At 48.5% G+C, this 25352-nt stretch overlaps 2 protein-coding genes across 2 annotated transcripts in view; one reads left to right on the top strand and one right to left on the bottom strand.

The window, feature by feature from the left end:
• NLRC3 (NLR family, CARD domain containing 3) overlaps nt 1–3548 on the top strand; it is a 13096-nt gene extending 9548 nt beyond the window's left edge. Inside the window, exons 11-19 of the mRNA XM_010295811.1 lie at nt 638–721; nt 1153–1236; nt 1342–1425; nt 1706–1789; nt 2072–2155; nt 2268–2351; nt 2591–2674; nt 2883–2966; nt 3458–3548. Coding sequence (XP_010294113.1) covers nt 638–721; nt 1153–1236; nt 1342–1425; nt 1706–1789; nt 2072–2155; nt 2268–2351; nt 2591–2674; nt 2883–2966; nt 3458–3548 — 763 coding nt within the window. The remainder of the gene's footprint in view (nt 1–637; nt 722–1152; nt 1237–1341; nt 1426–1705; nt 1790–2071; nt 2156–2267; nt 2352–2590; nt 2675–2882; nt 2967–3457) is intronic.
• A 2953-nt stretch (nt 3549–6501) lies between these two features.
• Nucleotides 6502–25352, bottom strand: part of CLUAP1 (clusterin associated protein 1) — a 24629-nt gene continuing 5778 nt past the window's right edge. Inside the window, exons 2-4 of the mRNA XM_010295800.1 lie at nt 20576–20683; nt 9714–9769; nt 6502–7043 (exon numbers count right to left, since the gene is read on the bottom strand). Coding sequence (XP_010294102.1) covers nt 6891–7043; nt 9714–9769; nt 20576–20683 — 317 coding nt within the window. The 3' untranslated portion in view covers nt 6502–6890. The remainder of the gene's footprint in view (nt 7044–9713; nt 9770–20575; nt 20684–25352) is intronic.

Here is a 25352-nt window from a genome sequence, read left to right on the forward strand (position 1 = left end):
GCCTTCACCAAGGGAGCACCGAAGGAGTTAATCCTCAACCCTGATGGTGACTTTTTTTCGGCTTTTGGAGGATACCATCAGCTTTAGGCCTTCTGTCTCTCTCAAATATGATGGGAATTGGCTAACGAGGCAGGTAACAGGCTGAGGTCTGGCGGAGTCAGGGTGGGATGGTGCAATCTTCATCCCCCTTGGGAATGGCAGCCAGACGGGACCATTCCTCCCGCCTGGCTGGAACAGAGGGCTGATGGCTCCTGGGGACAAGCTGCTGTGCCCTGGGTCTGTCACCGGCTTCCCATGGTGTGACAAGGACCCAAAGACCGCAGGAACCGCATCCCCAGCTGAGCTGGCAGCCACAGTGATAGCTGGCCGGGGACATGGCTGCCTCAAAGCTCTGGCAAACCCTGTCACCTCTGCTCGGTGGGGTTGGTGCTGTCATGGTGAGCAGGAGATGCTGATCCTGGCCTGGCTGCTCCCGAAGTTGGTCCTTTAGCCTCAGCTCCCCCATCTCCCGTGGCTGGGAGATGCCTGTTTCTCAGTGAAACGGGCAAACGGGCACTTTTCACCCCAAACGCGGCTCCACAGCCTACCTGCCATGCCAAGACTGGCCCATCCTCACGCTTTCCCCCGTTTCTCTCAGTCTCCAGAGCAACTCCATCAGCAGCGCTGGGGTCACCGCCCTGACAGCGGCTCTCTGCTCCAACAAGGGGCTCATCAACCTCAAGTAAGTGACAGTCCCTCCGGCCACCCTGGCCAAAAGCTGGTGCCAGGACACGGGACGCGAGAACTTCTTCCTTGCTCCTGGTTGTTTCCACAAGCGCTCTGGGATGCTGAAAGCAGCCTCTGTCCCTCCTCTGGCTGCGAGCGCCTTCTCTCCATCGTTAGCTTTCTCCCTTCAGGACAGGATCGGTTCAGCCTTGTCTGGCAATGAAACGAGGGCAGCAGGGATGGGAGGCTGGGAAAGAGCCCCGATGGCATCGGTGCTCACAGCTGTAGGATGCACAGGGAATGGAGATGCAGATGCTGACGGGGATGCGAGTCATGACAGATTGCCCTGTTGTGATAGGTGGTCTCAGCCCCCGAGCGAGGGATCTGTGAGGGAGCAGCCGGTGCCCTGCCTCGGCTGCTCCTCCCCAGCCCCGTGTCTTTCCCCAGCCTGAGGGAGAACTCCATCAGCAAGGAGGGAGGCCCCGCCATCGCCCGTGCCCTGCGGACCAACAGCACCCTCAGGAAGCTGGAGTAAGTCCCGTGGGCCCAGGAGGGCACCCGCGCTGCTGCGCGGTGTCGCTGGAGTTGTCCCAAACTCTGTGTGTACCACTTGCGTCCTCTGCTCCTTCCCTCTAGCTTAGCGGCCAACCTGCTGTACGACGAGGGCGGCAAGGCCATCGCTTTGGCCATGAAAGAGAACCGGGCGCTCACGTCCCTCCAGTGAGTTTCCCCTTGGACCTGGATGGTGGTTTTGAAGCCCCTTGTGTGGACGTGGGGCGGGGACACTGCCCCCGGGCCTCCGCCCATCCAGGCTCTGAGAACGGGTCACCCTTCCACCAGACGCGTGCTGTGCCATCCCAGATGGACCCACGGGCGTCTTGCACATGGGTCACCTGCCAGCCTCCACCACGCTGGATGGGAGCGGATGGGCGCTGAGCCCGGAGGGATCGGGGCATCCTGGCAGCCCCGGGCTTCACCTCCATTTCTCTCCCGTTTGCAGCTTGCAGTGGAACTTCATCCAAGCAAAAGCTGCTGCTGCCCTAGCACAAGCACTACGGTCCAACGGCAGCCTGGCCAGCCTTGAGTAAGTGGGGGGCACGGGCGGGCACGTCCCAGGCAGGACCTTCCTACTGGAACCTGCCCCAGGACTCTGCCCTCACGCTGCTCCAGGGGAGCTAGCTTTGCCTGCTGCCTCCTGCCCGTCCTGCATCCCCTTCACACGTCCCTGCCTAGGGATGCCGTAAGCACGTGGTGGCCCAGGGATGCCCTAAAGCCATTTGGGAAAGCCCGGCACACTGTGCCCTCTGCCCGTCTCCCTGCTGCCAGGTGCCTGGGCCGTGGCAGAGGCAGCACTTGCATCTCTCAGCTTGCAGGAGAACGCCATCGGAGATGAGGGAACAGCCGCCCTCTCCGCCGCACTGAAGGTCAACACAACCCTAGCAGACCTCCAGTGAGTATCCAGGCTGCAGGGTGACCTTGGCACCACAGCCTGTCTAATTAGCTTGTCTAATCAGCACACCACGGCCACCTCACGACATGCACGGGTCTTTGCTCTCTCGCAGCCTGCAGGTAGCTTCAGTTGGTGCAGTTGGTGCCCAAGCCCTGGCAGAAGCCTTGATGGTCAACAAGAGCCTGCAGATCCTGGAGTAAGTGCTTGGTGGGGCCACCAAATCTCCCTGGCTGTGACGCTGCTCCCTGGAGGTGTCCTAGACCCTCGTCCTTAGCTCAGCACTGCTTCCACCCTTGTATCGTGTCCCACCAGACTTGGCTTGCCTGTCCTTTGACTTGCTGGCATGGGGTCACCTGTCCCACCTCCTCCTCTCACCCACGGAGAGTGTGGGGCTGTCCTGGGCTGTCCTTCCTCACTGCCTGCCTTCCTCTGCAGCTTGCGGGGAAACTCCATCGGCGTGGCAGGGGCCAAGGCGATGGCCAACGCACTGAAGGTGAACCGCAGCCTCCGCCGGCTCAAGTAAGTACCCTGCTCCCCAGGATGAGAGCCAGAAAGAGCAATTCCAGACCTTCCTGGAGGAAGCAGCAAGGGGGAGGGCCAGGCCACCAACTCTCAGCAGGGAAAACTCCTGAGCTAGTGGCTCTTCCCAATGCCCACACCCATGGCATGAATTCTCTCCTGGTGGCCACCTCTCCCTGGCTGGTTCTTTCTGACCCACCTCCCGCAGCCTGCAGGAAAACTCCCTGGGCATGGACGGAGCCATCTGCATCGCCACTGCGCTGAAGGGCAACCACGGCCTCACCTACGTGAAGTAAGTGGCTGCTGAGCTGGACAGTAAGGCAGGGACAGGGGAGACCACAGGAGCCGTCAAGGGACCTTCCCCACCAGGGGCACTGCCCACTCCCAGCTGCCCTAGAGGGAGCTCCCCAATGGGGCAGGGGCAAGAGTGCCCTGTGCTCCTCCCAGCATGACAGCCACCATCCCCACACAGCTCCAGACCCCACAGCTCCTCTCTGGGGATGCCTCTGGGGTGAAGAACCCCCCCAAAAGCCAAATACTCTCCAAAGTATCACAGGGATGGGCTGGCTCAGCCCCTCCAGCTCCCCAGGGGCTTTCTCTAGCTTCCCACCTGGCTGCCTCTGGGCTCTCAAAGCCAGAGTCCCTGTGACTGGGGACCCAGCAAGAGCTCCTGGGTGGTGTGGGAGGGTGCAGGTGACGCCGGTGCAAAGCTGGGGAGCATGTCTCATACCCACCAAGGATCCTGCTCTGCCTCTTGTCCAAGCCTGATCCCTTTGCTCCCAGCCTGCAGGGGAACTGCATCGGCCAGTCGGGAGCCAAGATGATCTCAGACGCTATCCGGACAAACTCACCCAACTGCGTCGTGGACATCTGAGGGTGCCTGGCCACAGCGAGGAGGTGGCCCAGTGGGTCTCTTTGGCCAGCATGCCTCTGCAGGGAGCTGCTCAGCCCTTCGCCCGCCCACCTCAGGGAGGAGAGCTGGGGCAAGGCAAGCTCCTGACCTCCCCGGCACAGCGCAGGAGGACCTGGGGCCTCTGGATCAGCAGTGCAGGAGGGTCAAGACTCACCAGTGCTGAAAGCTGGGGGATGTGGGACCATGTTCCTGTTCATCCGTGCCCTGGGGGAGCTTCGAGGAATGAGTGAAATGCAAAAAGGAGGGAGGAGGGGGCAGATTCCACACACCAGCGCTTCTTATTTTCGTAGGTGACAGCTGCCACTTGTGGCGACAGCGACCTGCTCCTGTGATCTCCATGGGGTTACAGCGCTGTGCTGAGAGCCAGCCCGAGACCGGGCGCATCCTGACTGCCCCGGAGCTCTGCGCTTGTCCCAGCCTGAGTTACTGCGGGCAAACGTTGCAGCACCCCAGCCGGGGGTCCAGCACTCTCCTCCCAGCACCAGCTCTTCTCCCTCCAGTTCTGGCAGGGATCCCAGGAGAAGTGGGACAGGCCACCTCCAGCACACGTGTCTGCACCGGGACTGCCTTATCATGAAGTTCTGCTTCTCAAGTGCAGGCTGGACTTCCTGGGTCTCCTGCTGTTGTCATCGGTGACAAGCTGTGTGACCTTGGGATGGGTCTTCTCGACATCCCAGCTGCAGGCAGGGTGCTACCCTAGCAGGCCACCTTTTGGGCAGGCGGCTGCTGAAAGCAGAGGTGCCAGGTGATGCCCTCGTGCGTACGACAGAGACCCAGTGACTCTCCAGAAGGTGCCAGGTTTGCAGGTGGACCAGTAGCCAAACTATGCAACCCCACCCCCCTCCAGCCACTGTCCCCTCTCCTCACTCCACCCCAGCCAGAGCCCACCCTGAGACATGCTGCTGCTGCAGTCAGGGCAGCGAGCGACTGCTTCAGGGACCTCTGTGGGCTGATCCTGGAGAAACGCGGGGCTGAGCTGTGCGATAGGTACCTACTTGGAAATAAATTGGTTCCTAGCTGAGAAGATGCCTTGTGCTGCCTTCCTCTCTTGGCTGTGCATCATTAGATGCAGCATTCGGGGTGTGCCGTGCTCCGCTGCCCCGGCTGCAGACCCCACACCCTGCACTGGCAGGACAAGAGGTCTCATGGCTTTTCCATGAGGTGTCAGGGGCTGGCGCATGCTCTCCAACAGGATACAGTGACGCTGAGTGATTTAAATCCTACCTCTTTCACTGTTCTTTCAGGGCAGATTGAGGCTCAGGTCCACATCTGTCCAAAGCCTGTGCCTAACCCTGAGCTGAAACGTTACCTGAAACACCAACGGAGAGAGCGATCAACAACACCGAGCCATCTCCTGTGCCCTGGAGCTCCAGGGAACCAAGGGTTAACAACAATTTTAAATACATTTAATCGATCTGTACGCAGACATGCATACCTGGCTATACAAACACACTGCCGAGCTGAAAGCCTCCAGTGCTCAGTGGGTGCATTTCCACCAGCACAGCGCTGCTGGTGGTGCCCGATAGAAGAAGCTTGCAACGCAAAGCACGGCTACCCTAAAACCTGGCCGCTCACGCTGAAAGGCTAGGCAGCACTAGCGGCTCTGGTTCTGGGCACGCAAGGTATTAAGTCAGTTTTCCATTTCAGCCTACAATATAGGAAATAACACAGAAAACTGGAACTCCGAAACTGCAGCCCAGACTTGGAGAATGGGCCCAATCTCATGGGAAATCTCTCTCATGGGTCAGATATATCTCAGCACACAGGTAGGACCAGAACAGATTCCCTGCATAACATGGAAAAATGTTTTCAGAACAGGTCCTAAAATCAGGACGTTCTCATCCCCTGGGAGAAGGATGTGGCGAGCACGTGCACTTTCTGTCTGTCACAGGACCACCTTAATGGTTTTGCAGCTGCTGTCTAGCACCAAGAACACTGTTTTCTGTGTCTGCTTCCTTTGAAGTGAGGTGCAAACTGCCAATTAACTTTATAGTGTGCAAAGAGTCCTAACCCTCAGCCAGTTCAGCTCAAGCCTGTACGATTGGGTGCATTTCAGCACATCACTGCACCCACGTATGTCCCGTTACCACACAAAAACTGCGCTGTATTTACCTGCAAAATTTTGTCCCACCTTGACGTGGCATTTCAAGCTCTGAACTCTGCCGATGGGGAACTGCCTCGGGTTCCACCCTCGGGGCCAGAGACACGGAGAGATGAAAAAGCTCTTGGTTTTTCAAGTAACTCGCGTGTATCCCTTCCTTCAGCACAATAACGGAGGGGTTGGTCCCGGCTCTAGACTTCAGATAGGGGGGAAAGCAAAGTGCTTTGCTGATGTAAAAAAAGGGAAGGGCTGGAAAACAGCCTGGGCTCTCATCTGCCCTGATGAACACACACTAAAATGAACTCTTCTAATCAAGCACTGAGTTCTGCTCCTGTGAAGACAAACTGTGACACTAAAGCAGAGCTAAAAGCAAAGAGGCAACACACCAGATAAACCCCAGCTTCTGCGTTCACCTGAATACACTTTCACTGGCGGCATCAGTGTATCTTGCTGAACAAAAGCCCAACTTTTGGCCCATTTGAGTGCCTTAATCTCAGCCCACCCCAGAAGTACCAGTATAATTCAAGGGCTAATTTCATACGGAATTAGTTACAGTGCTGTCTCACACGGCTGCTCTCAGAACACTCAAGCACAGCCCACTGAAGTTTGAGAACAATTCCCACTGACACAGCTGAAATACTAAGCTATGCTGCACTGAAGGTGGTACTTGAGGATCCCTTCACTGGTTTCCTGCTCTTTTAGTGCCAACTGGTGCTGCTCTTTGTGGATGCAAGCCCTTGATAAGTAAAGAATCTGGTTAGGATAAACAGATTTAAGCCAGATTTAAAAATCAATTTAAGTGTGTTCCCAGAGCAGCTTTTCATCCAGTTTTACTAAGCCAAAAAAAAAAAAAAAAAAAAAAAAAGATCTGTTTGGACATAATAAAATGCAGGGAAATCAAGCACACGATGCTCACTGGAGTGCCGCTTTTGGCACTGCAGTGCATGAGGGCCAGTTCTAACGCAATTATGGAAATAACTGCACCCCACATTACTGTGATTCTCATTACGGATAAACTGCTCATGCTTTGAGAGTCACAAGACTGGCAATCCAAGTTTAATTTTCAAGTTTAATGAACATTATTTACCGACTCTTGAATTCATGATGACAAGCGCTTTTCAAATGGCAGGATTTTATCTCCTGGCCTGCATGCTCTCCAAAGTTTGTATTTCCAGATGCCTCCTGGTTCTGCTACTAACAGGTCAGAAGTCATTATCACTTTCCTCTAGTGGCTCTGGCTTCCTTGCTCGGTGACTGGATTTGCTCGGGGAGATTTCCATGCTGTCATCTTCCATATCATCCTCCTCCTCATCTTCATCTTCATCCAGGTCAATCTCACTATCCCCCGAATCCTCCTGCAGGAAAGCAAACAGCATTCCTGACCAGCTGAACTGACCAGCTCAGTTCTCAGATGGCAAGGCATCTTTGCCAGCTGAAAAGTGAAGGGTGGCACTGCTGGCTGACCTTAAGTCGCTTCCTCCCCTGCTCTCAGTGCAACCACCCACCCAGGGGCTCTGGGGAGGGCTGTTTGTCTGGACTGGTACGGATCCAGATTTGGACTTGCTCCGGGAGCAGCAGCAGATTCTCCACGAGGTTTTGTACCAGCTCAGGCTGCTGTGCTGCTGGCCTTCCAAAATAACAAAATGCCAGAGCTGCTCCATGCAATTTATTGCAAACCTCCTTCTCCATCGGGCTGACAAAAATGAACTCCCTGACTTCTGCTGAATCTGTGGTACTAAAAACCTTGCAGGGTGTTTAACTTTAAAGTGATACCTTTTGCAAGACCAAAAAAAAAAACCAACAATGAACTGCAGGAGAGAAACCCACCTGTGCCTCGGTGATGACCTTGCCCATGCCTGGCCGTGCTGGGGCAGATCTCCCCTTGGAGAACCAGAGTGGAAAGAACAGGAGAGGCAGAGCAGGAAGGAAAAAAATTAAAAAAAAAAAAGTACAAGAACATAAAAGAAAACAGAACATAACAAGAATGGGAGCAGGTGACAAGGCAGCAAAGGCAGGTACAGCTCAGACATCATGTGCCCCACCAGCGAGTGACAGAGGCCGGGCACACAGCTGCTGGCTCTTGGGCAGGCTGAAGCCTGCTCTCTTCTCACCTCTATAACCTGATTAATTCTTTGAGGGGTTCAAACCAGCCTCACTAGTTTCCTTCCCCGATCTCAGACCCATAGGTGCCTGCAAGGGTCTCTAAGCAAGCCTCCAGCCCTGGTGCCTGCTGAGATGCCGTATTAAGAGGGCAGAGCCACGAGACGACTGAAGTGGCTGCAGTTGTGGGCAATAAGAGGCCGAAGGCCTTGGCTTTCCACACCTAGATATGCTGGGGCTGTGCCAACAGGGAGACACGGGAGAAAGCTGTGAACAGCAAAGGCCAAAGGGAAGAGAAATTGCAGAGGATGACTATCCAAATCTGGCAAGAACATGGTAAAGGACAATCCGGCAGCACCATGACCACGGTCACAATGCCTTCACCTATAGCACTGCCACTCCTGCCCCTACCCAGAAATGGGTCTGAATGCCAAGGGCATAAATCATTCCCCAGATGGCAAGAAACAGCCTTAACCACATCCAGTCTGGCAGAAGCAAACAGCAGAGCATGGTCTGCAAGTTCCTTTCCAGAGAAAAGGTGAGGATGGGCAGCTCGTCCCGCTCCAGCAAGAGCTCCCTTATGCTATATATATCCTATATTACTATACTGCCTCCAGGTCTCTGCAATGAACACTTAATAACAGTGGTATTTTCTCTCTTCTGGCCCTGCCTGCTGGAGAAATAGTCTGCCCAGAGCTTTGCATGGCTAACCTAGCAGTGTCACACAGCCATGGCAAATGGCTTTTGCATGTGGGGGTGAACATCAGGAGTTTCCTACTATTCTTATGTCCTGTAGAGATGGATTCCCCCATCCACTTCCCTCCCATTTTAAAGCTTCTCCTGGGGACCTTGGACCCCTCCTAGCTCACAACGTGTCCATTAACCTCTGCTTCCCGACCCAAGCCAGCCTGCTCCCCAGGGTCTGGTGTGTGTAACGGCCTTTTGTGAAGGGATTGCTCAAAAGCAAATTCTCGGTTTCAGAGCGGCTTAATTCCTATGCCACGAAGGCAGCGAAAGGCAGGGCAGTCCCGAGACAGATGGATAATCCCTCAGCAGCACAGGGCTTCTTGCTGGGTGCAGAGAAGATGTCTGACCTCCTAGCACACCCTCATCTAGACAGGCAGCACCGGGTGGGGTGTCTGCTGGACAGCGAGACAGGAAGGCTACACCTACGCCAGGAAATTAACAGGCAGCACAGGTTCAAACACAGACTTACAGTTGTAGTTTTAAAGTGTTTGTAGTGTTTGTACTATTTCCTAGCACAGTTTTGGCCTGTGCCAACTAGCACTCTCCAAAAGCAATACTCCAGCATCATCTGGGGAACTGGGCAGCCCCACCGCTCCTGGTTGGCAGCTTGGATGCCAGCACCTTTTTTGGATAGGTGGGGAGAGCTTACCGTACGGATGCAAACTACACCACAGCAGCTGGTTTCAGCTTCCTAGTACAGAAGTAGCCACTTACGAGAGCCCAGACGCATAGAAGGATTGCCCACATATGCCGAAGGCTGAGCGCAGCAGTCCAAGGAAGTGCCTGCTGTACAAACCTGTGTGTCCCTGTTTAGCCACTGTCCACTCACCAGGTCAACTGTAACCAGAGGCAAAGCCAGTAGCCGTGGGACAGCTTTATCTGCAAGGCAGGGATCCCAAGGGGCACAGCTCACAGTTCTGCTCTCACCCCTGTCCCTTCACCTGGAGGACTGGAGCTAAAGCACAGGGCAGTGCACAGAGACTCCAAGAGCAAAAGAAAAATAGGAAAATATATGTCTACGCAGATGAGAGAGCAGTCAGCTGGAGGAAAGGAAGGGAAAAAGCAGGCCTGGTGCATGAAGATTCAGCAAGCAAAAGGTGTTTCTCTAGCTGAGAAGAGGGCCGTCACCCTAAGGCACTGCCAGCGAAGCTCTACAGGCACATGGGATGGTTACTTACATCTTCCTCCGTGTCTCCACCTTGCATTGTTCCCACGATCTGTGCGCCAGCTCTTCCTGCAAGAGCAAAGAGAATCACCATAAAGCCTGGCTCATCATTAATGCTGAGAGAGAATGAAAGATAAAGTCCAGAGTTTACATTTCAGAGGGCTGGTCAAACGGCACTGAGGGGATGAGATCCCAATGCATGTAAGATCCCTGCCCTTGTTAAGCCCCAGAGCTCAGGAGAAGGCAGAAGAGGGTAAGGCTGACAGTAATTCCAGTCAGGGTGGTATTTCCAGAGCTCCCTTATGCTGATATGACAGTTCTGACAGGACGAGAGGCAACGGACAGATTAAGAAACAGGAAATTCTATCTGAACACAAGAACCTGCTTTTTTTTTTTTTTTGTTTGTTTGTTTGTTTTGTTTTGTTACTGTGAGGGTGGTCAAACACTGGAATGAGGTTGCCAAGAGAAGTTGTGGAGTATCCATCCATGGAGATATTCAAAACCCAACTAGACATGGTCCTGCACAACCTGCTCAAACCTTCTTGTTTGAGCAGAGGGCTTGGACTAGATGATCTCAAGAGGTCCCTTCCAATCTAAACAATTCTGTGAATTGGCATATTCCTTCCTCTGCTTTGGTACACGGAGAACAAAAGTTGCCCTTTTCCATGCGGTAAGCCTTCTGTCCTTTAGCGAGCTCACTATGCTCAGATCCTTTCCAGTAGGGACTGACATCCCACAGGAATCCTAGGCCATGCCAAGGCAAACCTCATGAATTTCGTGTTGAGAGTTGGATGTGTAAGTCCAAAGAGGGAGGTGGAGATCTCAGGGTTGTAGGGAGTTCACTGAAAAGGGAGAATAAACTTGTGCCTTGCTGTGTTACTTTTGGCTTTGTAGAGGCCATATGAAATTGGGAAGATGCTAGCATGGTCTCCTTTGCTAGGAAGGGAGCCCAGAAGGTGTTGGGAATGGCTATAGCAGAGTTGTGACTGGGGAAATTCTGCGTGCGGGCTGACTGGGTGAGTCAGCCCTGCTTCCTGCAGCCACCAGAAGTCACTCAGCACTGACCGGATGCCTATTTAACAGTCCTGCCATCACCATCGCACTTCACCATCTATCTCCTGTCGTCACTAGCTTTCTCTATGCCAAATATGGATTTTTTCCAATCTAGTCAAAATCTATTTTATTTTTTTTTAGTGTGAAAACAAAGCAACTTTAAAATATATCCTGTCGAACCTCTTTTGTACTTCCCAAAGTACAAAAGAAGACAGGTCCCTTTTGTCCCCTTTGAAGATTGATTTGAGTTAGTTGTAGCAAAAAGCTGGCTAATTCATCCAGAAGTCACCAAAAAACCCTTGTTGCGTCAAGGCAGATAATTTAAAGGGTCTTATGTCTTTAAAGAAAAGAGTGGTGTCCTCTATCCATCAGGTTAGTTAGATAACACAAGCAGTGGAGATGGAATTATAAGATTTCTGAGTAGAAGATCTCTCTTCAAGCTTTAGAGACTTTTGCTCTAATTTACGCTAGATTAAACTATGTAAATTTGGAGATGATTACAACTGACATCATCAGACGACAATGGAACACATTTTTGCCCAAGCCTACAGATGGGCAGATGGCTCCAAGAGTTTAACTGCAATTTTGCTATGAAGAAGTCTTAGCATAAAGTGTTAGATAGGGAATTATTACCTCAAAAGGAGAAAGCAGCAGGGAGCTCCTAAAATTTACTGGTAAGACGAAACAGAGAGATTCTGCATATAAAATAGAATCAAGATATCATGTAAGGATTGCTGATGGAATAGGACAGTTCAAAAATGCCAAGGGGAGAGCTTAGAGAATGCTAACAGAAGGTCTGCAGGATGCTGCTCTTCCATCAGTGGAAACAGTTAAGGACATCTCACTGCTTACATTTGGAAGACGACGAGAATCAGGTACTGCCCAGACTTTGATCTCTACATCATTTAAGCCAGGAGCACCTCTCTGAACTAGCGACTGTGGGATCAGCAGGATTAGGTCCTGCAGCACAACCCTGGGACACTCAGAGGAGACACCCCAGGATGCAGAGGGCCTGGAACCTCAGGCTGTGCTCTATGCTGTAGACTAAACAGGAGAGAAAACAGATTTTCCACATTGGTGGAAAGCTCTTCTGCTTCCACAACAAAGGTGGGAGCGTTATTTTAACTTTCAGATCGTAAACCCCCAAGTTTTCAGGTGTGGCAGCAAGAGGAGTGACAGATGGCTGCGGCATGTTTCTGTGTGTACTGGGGGGAGACAGGAAAGAGGAGTTGTCTGCACAGGACAGGGAGAGCGGGCAGGTACGGGGCTGTTTGTCACTTCAAATTTCCTGGGTTCAATTTAGCTGGGCTCAGCTTGCTGAGGCATTAGTGCTGCACCACTCTAGCCGCAGAGGCTCACGCAGCTTCCAAGCGGGTGAAAGCCTGTTATGTTTACTTACAGATAATGCGAATTCAGCCGGGACAGGCTGTACAAAGTGATAATTAGGTAAAACGTTAGTAATGAACGGACTGTAATTCACTGCACCTTTGGATTCAAATCTAATCTCCGTGCATCGCGACGGTTTATAGCCACTGAGCTATCAAAGATCAGAAGTGAACATGCATCCGTGATTTTAAGCCGGTGAGCATTTGCTGTTTTTCCCCTGCGTGCGATGCTTGCCGTTGTACTAACCCGTGCAGCTTCCTACAATGGATCCACAGGACTAGAATAATTTACACCTCCTCACCCAGCAGTGGGTATATGTCAACCCTGTGCCTGATAGCAAGAAGCGACACTTAAACGGAGAGGTTAGGACAGCCTACCATGAGGGAAAAGGTAGATTTGCAGCTGAAACATTTTGCTCCCGGTGTGGAGATTGGCGTTCAGTCTCCAGCTCTTAATGCAAATTCACAGCGTGAGCTCCGGTAAGACACATCCCTCCCCTCCACACACGGAAAATTGGGATAAATCTTTGGTCTGCTATTTCCGACCTGCATGCCCTTTGGGCACTGTGTTCCTCAGTGTGAGCGTAGCCCTTAGGACAAGGCTCTGGTCTCAGCAGCATTTTCTAGGCATTGCCAAAGTACAATGATTAATTAAGCACACTACAGCTGCTGCCCAGGATGAGCGTACTTCTATTTATTTCTTACACCCTCCATGAAAAGGAAATTTCCTCGGAAGCGAGTCACCTGTCTCAATCCCACTATTTCAGACCTAACAACTTCTCCTCCTTCTCCACGAGGTCCAGTCTCGCAACGGCCATAACACAGGCTGAAAGCGTGCAGAAACACCTCTTCCCTCCCAGGGAGCACCTAAGGCACAAGGCATACAGCCAAAGACAGCTCCCTTGGGAGCAGATGCCGAGGTGGTGGGAGGAAGCTCGATTTCAAGTTAAGACAAATACATTGCTGTGAATTCCAAACTGCAGCCCCTTTGCGGTGTTTCCAAACACAGTCGGTTGCCCCCCCTTCCCCAGCTACATGAGCGTGGTAATATTGTCCAGCATCTGCTATATCAGGAAACTAAAGACTTTGCAGACTTTTATCTGGGGGACAGGAATCTGCAGAGATCCACATAGAAATACGTGAAAATGAGAAGATCAGTTGTATTGGCTTTCTCCCTCCTCAGAGTAGTTTCCTCCAAGCATTGGCAGTCACAGCCAGTGGCTCAAACACTTAGTGTTGACTGCTTTTTCCCTCCCGCTTGACCTGAAGAGGCGAGGAAGAGACTAATCTGACTCTCCAAAATTCTTTTATAAGGTTTACAGTTAGAACTTGATTTGCTTTACTAGAAACCTATATTCAGTCCAAGAGCACAGTCACAAGGACCCACTGTACACCATGCGTGCAAAGCCCCAGTCATGATAAAACTGCACTTTGTGAAGTTCACAAGGAAGGAATTTATTTTTAAAGGGTCGTGAAGATCAATACCAGTTTGGTAGAGTCCTCTGAGGTGCTCTGAGAGCAGGTGTTTTTGTGAAATGTTCCCCCTTGACTTCACACTTTATCAAACAGCTAGAGAACTTGAATCCTGCTAATGCACAAATACCTTCCCGCCAGACCCATTCTTTATGTCTCAGCTTTCTCCCTCTGCCACCACCACGGTACGTGCAAAATCCAGACCCACTCATCTCCTCACTTTCACAGATTGTGAATCAAGGCAAACACGTGCAACGAGATGCCTTCCTGCCATGAGGAAGAGAGCAGCCTGGCCAGGGTAGAAGAGATTTTTGTTGTTGTTGCTCTGTACGTCACGTTAACTGCCAAGAAATCAGGCAGGGATTTTCAAAGACGCGCTGGGGTTACAAACAATAATCGTATTGTTCATATCTGTTCAACTGCTCATACCCGACTCACCTCTGCCCACCTGACGCCGCACCAGGTCTATAGCTCTCCCTTCTGTGCAGACATCATAAGCTATTTTGGCCTCTGAAAGCCTGAGATGCAGAGTACCTACAAGCCCCACAGAGTACCTGAACTGCAGATTCCTGGTATTTTTGAGACTCGGGGCTGGCCATGCTGGAACTGCTGGGATATCAGGAGGACACTGACAGTTTGATTGTGCAGCAGACCCTTAGCAAATCCTCCCTAGTGGCACCTTAGTGGCACCTTAGTTACCAAGTGCCCCTGTAGTTGGCACCAGTGAGGCTGCACCTCGAATAGGCTGCACCTCGAATACTGTGTTCAGTTTTTGGCCCCTCACTACACGAAGGACGTTGAGGTGCTGAAATGTGTCCAGAGAAGGGCAATGAAGCTGGTGAGGGGTCTGGAGAACAAGTCTTACGAGAAGTGGCTGAGAGGGAACTGGGGACAACTACCCTAAGGGGTGTTGTGGTGAGGTGGATGTTGGTCTCTTCTCCCAAGTAACTAGCAATAGGACAAGAGGAAGTGGCCTCAAGTTGCGCCAGGGGAGGTTTAGATTGGATATTAGGAAAAATTTCTTTACAGAGAGAGTGGTCAAGCATTGGAACAGGCTGCCCAGCGAGGTGGTGGAGTCACCATCACTGGGGTGTTCAAAAAACGTGTAGACATGGCACTTCGGGTCATGGTTTAGTGGGCATGAGGGTCTTGGGTTGACAGTTGGACTTGATGATCTTAAAGGTCTCTTCCAATCTTAATGATTCTATGACTCTAAGTGTGGCATGACTTGGAACAAGACATTTTCTTCAGCTTTTCAATAACACAAACTCCACACACTTTGGCTGCAGCAGTGGGGAGACCCTGATCACACTTTCTTAAGGGTTTCTGAACAGACTGATTGAGGGGAATGACTTGGGAACAGCAAGGAAGGAGATCACATCCTGCACTAAGCTGCATGCCAGTAAGATGCAGCTGTCCCTACGGCTGAAGCTGAGAGATCAGAGATGGGATCATACAGCATTTGAACGATGCCTAGACAACCGCAGTGGGCTTCAGCATGTTTCAATTATCAAGACTCATTTCTGTAACAGTGAAGAATACATCATTTTGAGAAAACCTGCAGATTTGTTATCACGCTGTTTCTGTAATGATAAATGCACTTGTATTCGTTTCTTGGTCTTGGACTCAAGAGGCGTAACTTCCTTTAGGAACCAGAGGGAAGGGAAGAAATAGTCTAGTTATTTAACATGCTTTTTAAAAAGTTAGGCAGGTGACAGCCACAGGAACCATCAATGGGAACAAGACATCCAGCAAGGAGCAGGCAGCTATTGCACATTCCTAACTGAATCCCTCCACTCTCCTGCATATCAATGGCCACCTGTGGCTTCTACACACCTGGGGAGGTCAGAGGGAAGGAAAACATTCTAGAAATTCAGTAGCAGAAGTATGAACACAGTTATGAGCTGGAGAGTGAATTTCCACAAACAGAGTCTAACCATTTCCACTGAGATCAGGATTTTCCTACTTTTCAGCTTGCATGCTGTATGGAAGGATTTGGAAACAGGACTACATAGGCTCTGCTGGGAAGATTTCTGGCTACTATGTCAAAGCTCCAATTCTTTCTACAGGATTGATAAAATGAGGGCTAATTCAGCCTCTGCAGCCTCTCTGCCAGAACGCAGGGTACCTTTGGTGTCTGCTGGCCAGCTCCTACTTAATAATCACAAGCTCAGACTGAAAAAGAAAACTGAGACAGGGAGGCTAAGCATCACCATCATCTCCAAACACTGAGTATCTGCCACAAAAGCATCATCAGCATGCTTTGGATATGTGCTGCTCTGTGTGCACTGCCTCTGTGAGATGCATCTGTACAGCACTGGGGTTCCCCCAAGCCTGGCTACAGCACGGGAACAGCTGGCACTGGCAAGCCAGCCCACGTCCACGGAGACATGGGACCACGCGCTCTGTCTGCCCCGGAACTCACCTCCGGTTGTATGGTCGCATATTTCGTTCTACATCTTCCAATGAGTTACACTTTGCTTTCTTAAAAAAACTCTTTATTCTCATCTTCTACGTCCAGAGACGTATTTCTTCTTGCTATGTTAAAGAGCGCAGGTTTTCACAGGCAAAGGTTTTATCCATTCGGTAGCAAGTACACTCGCTAACCTGGCTGCCAGCACATCATTACCACATTGATCCTCTGGGTCAGCTCTGCAAAGGTAAGAGGCTCCAAGAGAGCTGCTCTCTCACTGATTGACTTTGGACTGATTGTTTGCTGAAAAACATTCAGAGTTTTATAAAGCTGCCTTCTTACAATAAAGACCAAATGGGGCTGAAGTTGTTACTGTCTCACTACTGAAATGATCTCTGTGGTCCGAACAGGACAAAAACGCCCCTTGGCACCGACGTTATAAAAGGGAACAGAAGAGCTAAAGCATTCAGATAATTGGTTTACAGGGGTTGAAAGATCCTGGCAGTGTGGAATAGAGGGTGATTTACTACAGACAGGCACAGTTCTGCAAGTGTGGATCATTTCTGCTTCATTCCGTAGCACTTCCACTGCCTACCTCGTTGCAAGCACGGCGTGTGCCAGTCTGCCATGGCCTACCCACTCAGCCCGTGCTACCACTGGGAAGAGGAGAGATCCTGAATTTGCTCATGACGCCAAAATGCATTTCAGAATTCTGGTTCAAATGAGACTGGAAAAATGGATCTGCATACGTAATCATTACATCACTTCAAAATCTGCCACTTTTGATAGCATGGATGAAAAAAATCCACTTTAGTTCAAGGGGAGACAGGACAGTTCTTAGGGGGGGAAAAAAAATATTCTACTGAGGGTTAGACTAAATTCATGGAAACCACATCGGGCTCAGGAAATTCTGATGGGGGTTGAAAGAATTTGAGAGTGGGAGGGAACTGCGGGAAGTCCCTACGATCTTAAAAAAAAGCCAGTGCTGGAGACAGAAGACGAAGCTAGACAGACCTTGTGCCTGACCCGTCATGGCAGCTTCTACATGCCTAGGACAAGGCTTTGCATTCTTTACTCTGATGTCCACCCCATCTGCACGTGAACAACCATTCTGGTTTATAACCTGCTTCAGGCAAGAGGTCTCTCTACACTGCAGATTGTTAAGACCTTCAACATTGCAAGAATTTCTTTTTCTTTGGCTCTTTGACAAAACAAGAGTCTTATTCCAAATGCCATCACTAGCTCACGGTTTGACCTCAGGGGAAGTCCGTGCATCTATTTTATTTGCTTAACAACCTCACTTACCTATTGCCAGACAGATTAAAAGCGGATGTGAACTTTTATTCACATTGACAACGTTAAAATTAAAAGTTATGGACGATAAATCAATGCATTCTCTAAGTTACAAAAGCAAATGATTAGTGAGACATGGATTTATTATAATAAGCCCCATCAAGGAGGAGACTTGCCTGTAATTCTGATAACAAAGCAGGCTGTAGTTTCACAAACCCAGTAAGCCAGCACCTATCAGTTTGGCCACTATCCTCCCAGCCGTTTATTCTCACCCCCATGGCTGCTCCCTCCTTGTACAGAAGCCTTCCCAAAGCTGGGTTTGCTGTATAGTTGAACGAGAAGCATTGAACTCAATGGAGATACAAGCTCCATAGCACATTCCACCCTCCACCTTAACCCGCTACTGCCTACTCCTCTTTGTGCATGGGGAATAAGGGTTCGATTTTCTCTCTGTACCACAGGAGCTAACAGCCTGTCAGGTCTCTCTCAGCTAACACTCTCTTCTACTCCATGGGAGACTAAATCCTATACCTTCAAGTTTTTTAATTGGCTAAAAGAATAAAACCAGGAGCAATATTGTCAAAGCTGCATTTAGACAAACCTGATGAAAGGACTCTTGAGGGTGAAAGTGTGTTGATTTTCCTCAATTATCCCAGGTGGCCTAATAAGGGAGATAATCTCTCCCTGAGGATCTTGCCTCTATAACGGCAAAACACACCAGAATACCTGCCCACTTACTACAGACAGAGGGAGGAAGTCTTATCTTACAATACTAATAACCTGAAAATTAAAGATGTAAAACTGAATCACAGCAACTACGGGAACTGACCACAATGGATCATTTCTCCTTAGTTTGAGAGCAAACACAGCTCAGAAGCACCACTATGTAAGAAGAGACAAAGGTTCAAAAGAAAGGAATTGAAATGTCTTGAATTGAGTCAAGGAAAAAAGCAGTAATTAATAGAAATAATGTTCTTGTTATGCTGCCTTAATAATTAACTATATTTTAAATGCAAACTACCTGTGCTGAAGAACGTGTACAGGTTCCTGGTGTGCTTAATGACAAATAGCCAGTGAATGTTCAGGCCTGATTTTTTTAAAGAAGCTGACGCACCTGACATTAATCTCAGGTCTTGACATGTCTCCAGTACTTCAGTTGGTGACCGTCAACACGGTCAAACATCGATCCCTCTATCCTCACGATCAGTGAGGGACCTGGACCAGACAGGCCTGTTTACACAGCTGGAGAGGTGCAGATCTGAGCCTGTTCTCCAGGCTAGAACCACTTGTCACTTAAGCGTGCACTCTGGATCAGGCTGGAGCTCCCGAAGGAAAGCTTTGGCCTGACTGTATGTCTTGATACAGTCCAAGCTTTTGTTCCTATGGTCTGGTTAGATAAGAACAGGCAGGACTGAGCGAGATCACTCTTAACACCAGCAGCAGAGATATCCCAAGGCTGAGTTCTCCTAAACAGTAAGCGTACACATTTTGAACCAAAGCAGCGGTACAGACAGAGAGCCCGCTGTTAAACTCCCAGTGTAGCTACAGCTAGAGCGATGGGGTGACTTGCCCAAGACGGTGCTGAGTAACCTTAGCAAAGCAGAGAAGTGAGCCAACAGTCCTTCTCCTATGAGTCCAACAACGTTTGTATCCATCTCTGCCAGCAGAGATTGCACTGGAGCACTGTAGGACTGAAGTGCTGTGAGTTAGAATGGGGGAATACGACCTTACTCCTCCTGGAGAACCTGTAGGGAAGGCATCTCAGGAGCCATTTAACATACCTGGAGCTGCTTCAGTATTTCACAGCAGGTGAGAAGCAAAAAGAGGGCAGAGAGTTTGTATGGGAGGCTTCCAACTTACACAGAGATATGGAGAATAAAAATTGGGATGGCGACCGGGTAGTCAGCAAACAGCACACTCAAGAGTACGCAAAAGTCAGAGGATAATTATCTGCCACAAGTAGTTTACTAAACACTAGGAAGAGACCTACAAAAGCATAGAAAGCAATCTAAACAGCACGGCAGAGCAAACATCTCAGGGATTTGAACTGCTTGCTTTAAGTGTGACAAGCTAATGCTGAGTCTGCAGTTAAGAGTAATTACTCTTAACAAAGCCGTTCCTAGAAAAAAAATTCTACTTGCAACAAAATGTACAACTTTTATAATAAAGCTTTTCGCTCCTAAAACTGATATCAAGAGCTGACTCTGGCTGCATCCAGTATCCATATCACTAGATTATGATGTCCTCTGAGAGGAGGCATCACAGACAGTTACAGAGTCACCTCCAAAGCTCTAAAAACCATGCACAAACCTTTCCTTGAGAAACTACAATGTGAAAATCCTTAGAGAATATTAGCATTTCTAGCACTTTTCAAGAATTTTCAAGTTTTATGAAAAACAGAGGAACTGAGGATAAAAATGCTTGAATGGTAGTGACTTAGGAACTTAATCTTCTTGTTCTGGTCTCAGTCAGAGAGGGAAGAGCAGAATTAAACTCAGAAAGAACACATATTTGCAGTTTATCTAAGTAAGTAGTAAGTATCTAAGATTCCAGGAGAAGTAGTGGCACATGAAATTACCCGGATGGGCACTTTACCCAGATCCCAGAGAGGCTTTTGCTGACAGTCAGAATCACTCACCGCTAACAAGAACAAGAACTAACCTGATTTTCTGGTTTCTTTTTGGCTGTATACTAAGCAGAACATTTCTTTTTCCACCTAAGCAAAACACAGACCCTCGCACAGTAATTTCTCAGAGTTGCTTCTGACCAGAGCTCTAGCGGAATCAGTGGCCAGAGGCTGCAGTTCTGCTTCACGTGAAACAGTGGCAGAAGACAGATGTCCTTCCCTGAAAGAAGTAACTCAGGTGCTTTGCACACATGACTGTGTCAGTGCAGGTGGCTTTATGGACTTGCTAAAGGTCTCCTTTTGAAGAAGACTCTACTACAAGTGTCAATAGCTAAAGGGAAATAAATGCTTTGCAATGAGAAATAATATTATTTTCTAAGGCTTTGTATAAAGCTGCTTCAGAATCTGCAAGGCAATACCAAGGAAAGATTTTCCTCACATGGTACTTTTTTCAGTAAATACTCCTTAATTTCCTCCCCTGAAAGCACTATATTTTCTCCATAAGACACTGTCCTCTTACAGCTCACAAGAACTGAGCAGTACCAATATCCTTGAGCATAACAGGGTCTTCTTACATCGAAGGTTACTCAGATAATTCCAGCCTATCCTTCATATAAAGGCAACTAGGATACCTTGCAGTAGTGTTTCTGTGGCGGTGCGCTGCTTCACGATCTGCCTGTCTTCCACTTCACTATCGGATCCTTCATCCTCTCGAATCTCTACATCGGAATCATCGTTATCTGGTGAAAACAAAAGCAGTTGATAAACATCACTCAAACCAACCCATAACTTGGAACAACAGGTGGACCCAAGAGGTGCTAGCAGCCTCTACCTTTGTTCAAGTCCAAGATTAATGAAAAATGCAGTCGCAGACAGACCATTGGCTCTACTGACGAGCACAGGGAAATAGCCGACATCCACAACCTAAGGAAGGCATCCTTCTACACGTAAGCGCCAAAGCAGCATGCAAAAGAAACAATTGTCTTGGGACAATGCTCAGATTGTACTGTAAAAGCGATGTTCTAAATACACTCTCTGGGTATGAGGCATACGTACAGTCAGAAGGTGCTATTTCAGCAACTGTTTTAATGATAAAAATCTTTTAAAAGCATTTGGAAAGTGTGGGCTTATAAATACATCTCCCAGTCTTTTACCCTGACATAAGCAATATCAAAAACTGTCTCCTTAGACTCCTTGCCTTTCCTTTAATCATAGGTTAGAAAAGCACAATGAGACATCCCCAGATAAATGCAAGCGGTTACGGTCAACCCAAGATCGCTGGAGAGACAGGAAAGCTTCCCAAGATGCAGGAATTTCTTCCAATATTTTCATAATCTGCCTTTGTTTTCTTCCTCCTATCCAAACTAAAGCCTACTTAGTCCCTTACTGCTCATTTCCCAGTCACCAAATTGGAATAAACCTAAAGGACTTAGATAAAATTGTCCTTCAGATGTTTGAAAGGATGACAAAGATCTTCAGATACTTAAAAGCGCCTGCAAAGAAACAGGCAGACTGTTCTCCACGTCAGCTGTACGAGTCCTACCTTGAGGTTCAAAGGCACGCTCAACCACGCTGAGTCTCCTCTGAGCCTATTCGGAAGCAAAGCAGTGGGTGGAAAACTGGCGCGCAACTGTGGGGAAAGTTTGGAGCAGACCCTGCTCCACTGAAGTCTCCTTTTATCCCACGAGCTTTTTCCCCCTCTCCTTGTTCACACCAGCCTGCTTGTGTCAGCTCCTTGGCTCACTAAGACCAAGCTCTGCTTTCCAGCCACTGCCCACTTGTAGCTATTTACTTCCCTCTTCAGACATTCAATCAACGAGCCAGACCCTCAGCTCCTATCATCTGATGAACTCTTCCCACTCCTGGAGAGACCAGCCCCTCTACACCAGCTGGTCCCACGGCTCAGAGCTGATGCTGTGTGGTGGCCCAACTGCAGGAGCTTATGGAATCAGCCATGCTATGACGAACCCAACAGGACCCCGAGTGAGGTCAGCACAGCAACATCAGCTATTAATTATTTAGAAAAAATAGGCAATTCTTTCCCAGGTACATTTAATTGCACACATGTCTGAGCTGAAAATGGAAATAACTACTTTAATTATGATTAGTAATGAGCTGACACATCTTTGCCATATTTAATTATCGGACAATATACAAATATTAGACATTTTTCCATAATCTTTTTCATTGCCGTATTAAGTTAATGACAAAACATAGCAGCAAGGGATATATTTGATACACTGGTAAGGTTGCAAGGCTCCAACAACGTTGGCTACAATTTCTATTTGTGTTGCACGTTCTTCTTTGGCAAGTGAAGGAATCACTCACTGCTGCGTGACCTGAATACTGTTTCTGTTTACCTGGTATTCAGGAAAGCGAGGTTTTGTTCAGCCCTTACCCAGGCAAACTCTCTGAGAAGAGCCATGTTGAGCCTAAATAAAGGATTCAGGTTCGTGCTCTGTGTGTTAAAGAGCAAGACTACCTCATCTGTGATGGCTGTCACTGCTACTGCTAAAATGCCCTCGTTCTTACTTTGTGAGGGGTTTTTTCTTCCTTTTTTTTTGAGCAGCAATTCCTCCCTTTCAGATTTAGTCATTTGTGCTCCTCCTGTTACACAGCAGCACTGGCCAGAGCTGAGGATGCCGCAGAGAGCCCTTATGATTACTTTTGCCAAACCACTTCTATTTCGTCCCCATTAGCACCTTCTGCTTCTCACTGGGATCTCCTGAGCATGAGCTGCCAGCTGAGCTGGGACTAATGGAGCCAGCGCTCTCCGCTGACAGCCCGAAGTGGCAAACCCAGCTAACACCACTATGGGGACAGGACTTACAGCAGAGAGGCACAGCAATGCGATCCTGCTCTGGCTGGGCGCACGGATGTAACAGCACGGGGCTTTAATTTTACATCTCACTTCCCTGGAAACCTTTTTTTTTTTCTTTTTTTTCTTTTTAAAGCCTTATGTGTTAACAGACTCTCAGATATAACATGTAAAATGTATTTCCCTTGGGACAAAGCAGTGGTAAGACGACAAGAATAAACAGGCATGAATCTGCCATCTTCCTTTTGTTGTATGTAGATGTGCCCTTTCCTAACTACCCACGCCGATGGGCTTAACGCTCTCCCGAATGACGTGAGCCTTTCCAGCTCCCTGTAGGGCTCTCCTGGGCACTCCAGCCACTTCTGACCCATTTCAACTTGCAAAAAGGAAGCTCTTTTCGGCATATAAATCCCCACAGTATCTTTCTGTTGGGAAGTGGGACTTGCACGAAGATCACACAGTGAGTATGCGCCCTGTGATAGAAGTGATACCTACTGTGGAGAGAGCACCAGCGGCTGGAGGGCCCTGAGCTGCAGCTTTATGAAAGGAAATGATTTAAACACAGGTTTTTTCCCATGCCTTACCCAGCCCTTTTCTTTTTTTCCCCTCAGGTTCTCTGCTATTCTCAACCCCCTCTTTCTCACCCTATTTCTTCTACTCTTCTCCCCCATTAACTCAGACATCGTAACTCTTGCCTGTCAGTGATGAAGGCGCAGTTTTCTGCTGTTCAGCCCACGCGTGGATGCCACAGAATACCTCCACCAAGCCTCAGAAAAGCATGTCTTGTGCCCCAGCTCTGCCTCTCGTCTTTCACAGAGTGCTCGACAAGTCAAGCCAGTAGCAACTGAATGCCTAGCTTTCACTTACGCCTTTAAAAACCCTGGATTACTTCTCAACACAAATTAAGAGAATATTCGTAAGATGAATTATCAGCATATAAAGACAGTGCATAATTTTTCTTACCAAGTTGTGGCTTTGAAACATACCTTGTTAGGGATCTATAGTAAGAGTTTGGAATTTCTTTGAATAGCCTAGCTGGAATTCTGATGCACGTACCCCAACACGAAGCGTCACTGTGCTGCTACAGTGAGCGCATGCCGGAGGATCAGAAAAGTGCCAGCTGCAAATGCAAATTCACAGTAAAATCTGTGCTTCAAGCCTCCTGCTCACCACTTGGAAAGATATTGAGCACCTTTTTAAATTAAAAAAAAAAAAAAAATTTATTGCTTTAACGCAGGTCAGCGGTTGCTATCACCAAGCCCCGGCTCTATCCAGCTTACAGTCCAAGTTATCATCAGCTGAGCAGAATCCTGCTGGGCCAAAATCCCAAGGACAGAGAAGCAGAGTATATCGCTGAAAATTTATTTAAATACGGAAGATAAAGACAAGCTGAGTACAGACTTCTTAGCAGGATTAAACGGCAGACTAGTCTAATGCTGCGTGTGACCTGTCCTAGCTAAAGCACCACAGGGTTCCACAATCCTACATCCTTCATTGCACACGCCCAGTGTGTCCAGTTTTCACAAAATATTCTTGGTATTCATAAAAAGGTGACAATTCAGAAAGTTTCATTTAACAACATATGGAAAGAAACTACTTGTTGCCCTTGGAGAAGTCACAACCACATCTGGGTAATACTGCATAACAGAAATTACAATGCATCGATTCCGGGGAGACAAGGAACATTCTTTACGGAGAAAACAGGGATTTTTTTTTTAGTATCGGCATAAAGCAATGACGATAATAAAGCATACTACTACGAATTCCCACGTACTAGTACATGGAGTACAGAACACATTCTAATGGAGCTGGCTTATGAGATTTGCATGGGTTTAACGTGAAGATTATTTGACTTTTCACAATAAAGTGCTATTCAGCAATCCATGTGCCCAAATTTAGGCCAACACTGGCAGCTTACTGGGGCTAAAGGCTGGTATTTTAACAACCTCCTGTATTTTTACTACAAAAAGGTAATCAACAGAACAACTGTATAAACTGTGTTTGGCCCATTTCCCCACTGCTGTCATTTACTCTACCGCATGGAGAATACTGGCAAAGTATCAGACTACCTGAGAGAGAATATACTGAGATTTTAACCTCTGCTTGCCTTATATTTCAACATTTCCATTTCATAAAGGTGGCTTTCAGTCAACTACATTAATTTCATTTAAAGCAGTCCAGCCACAAAAACTGGTTACAACTGAAAACCACTGCTCTCAGAAGATGCGTTATTTGTTCCAAAACACACCTACTGCTTCCAGAAAAAAGCCAAAGCAGATACCTGGACCGACAATACTGTATTTAAATGATTTAATTTTTGGTCATTTGCAACGCTTGAAGGAAAAAACAGCATGATTTAATAACTTACCAGGGATTTCATTACAGATACGTTAGTTTGCATAAATATTCAAGTACATGTATCCAACTGTAAAATAAGAAGGTACTGTGGTGAAGATAATGGGCACAAAGGGCATCATTTATTGATATGCTTTAGAATTAGATGTAGGTGTTGTTTAGCGTGTTCAGTTTGATAATAACAAACTGCTTTGAAAACACAGGCACTGGCTCCACAGCAGTTATTGGATTCAGCA

Source organism: Phaethon lepturus, unplaced genomic scaffold, assembly GCF_000687285.1.
Source record: "Phaethon lepturus isolate BGI_N335 unplaced genomic scaffold, ASM68728v1 scaffold20100, whole genome shotgun sequence".
Taxonomy (NCBI): Eukaryota; Metazoa; Chordata; class Aves; order Phaethontiformes; family Phaethontidae; genus Phaethon; species Phaethon lepturus.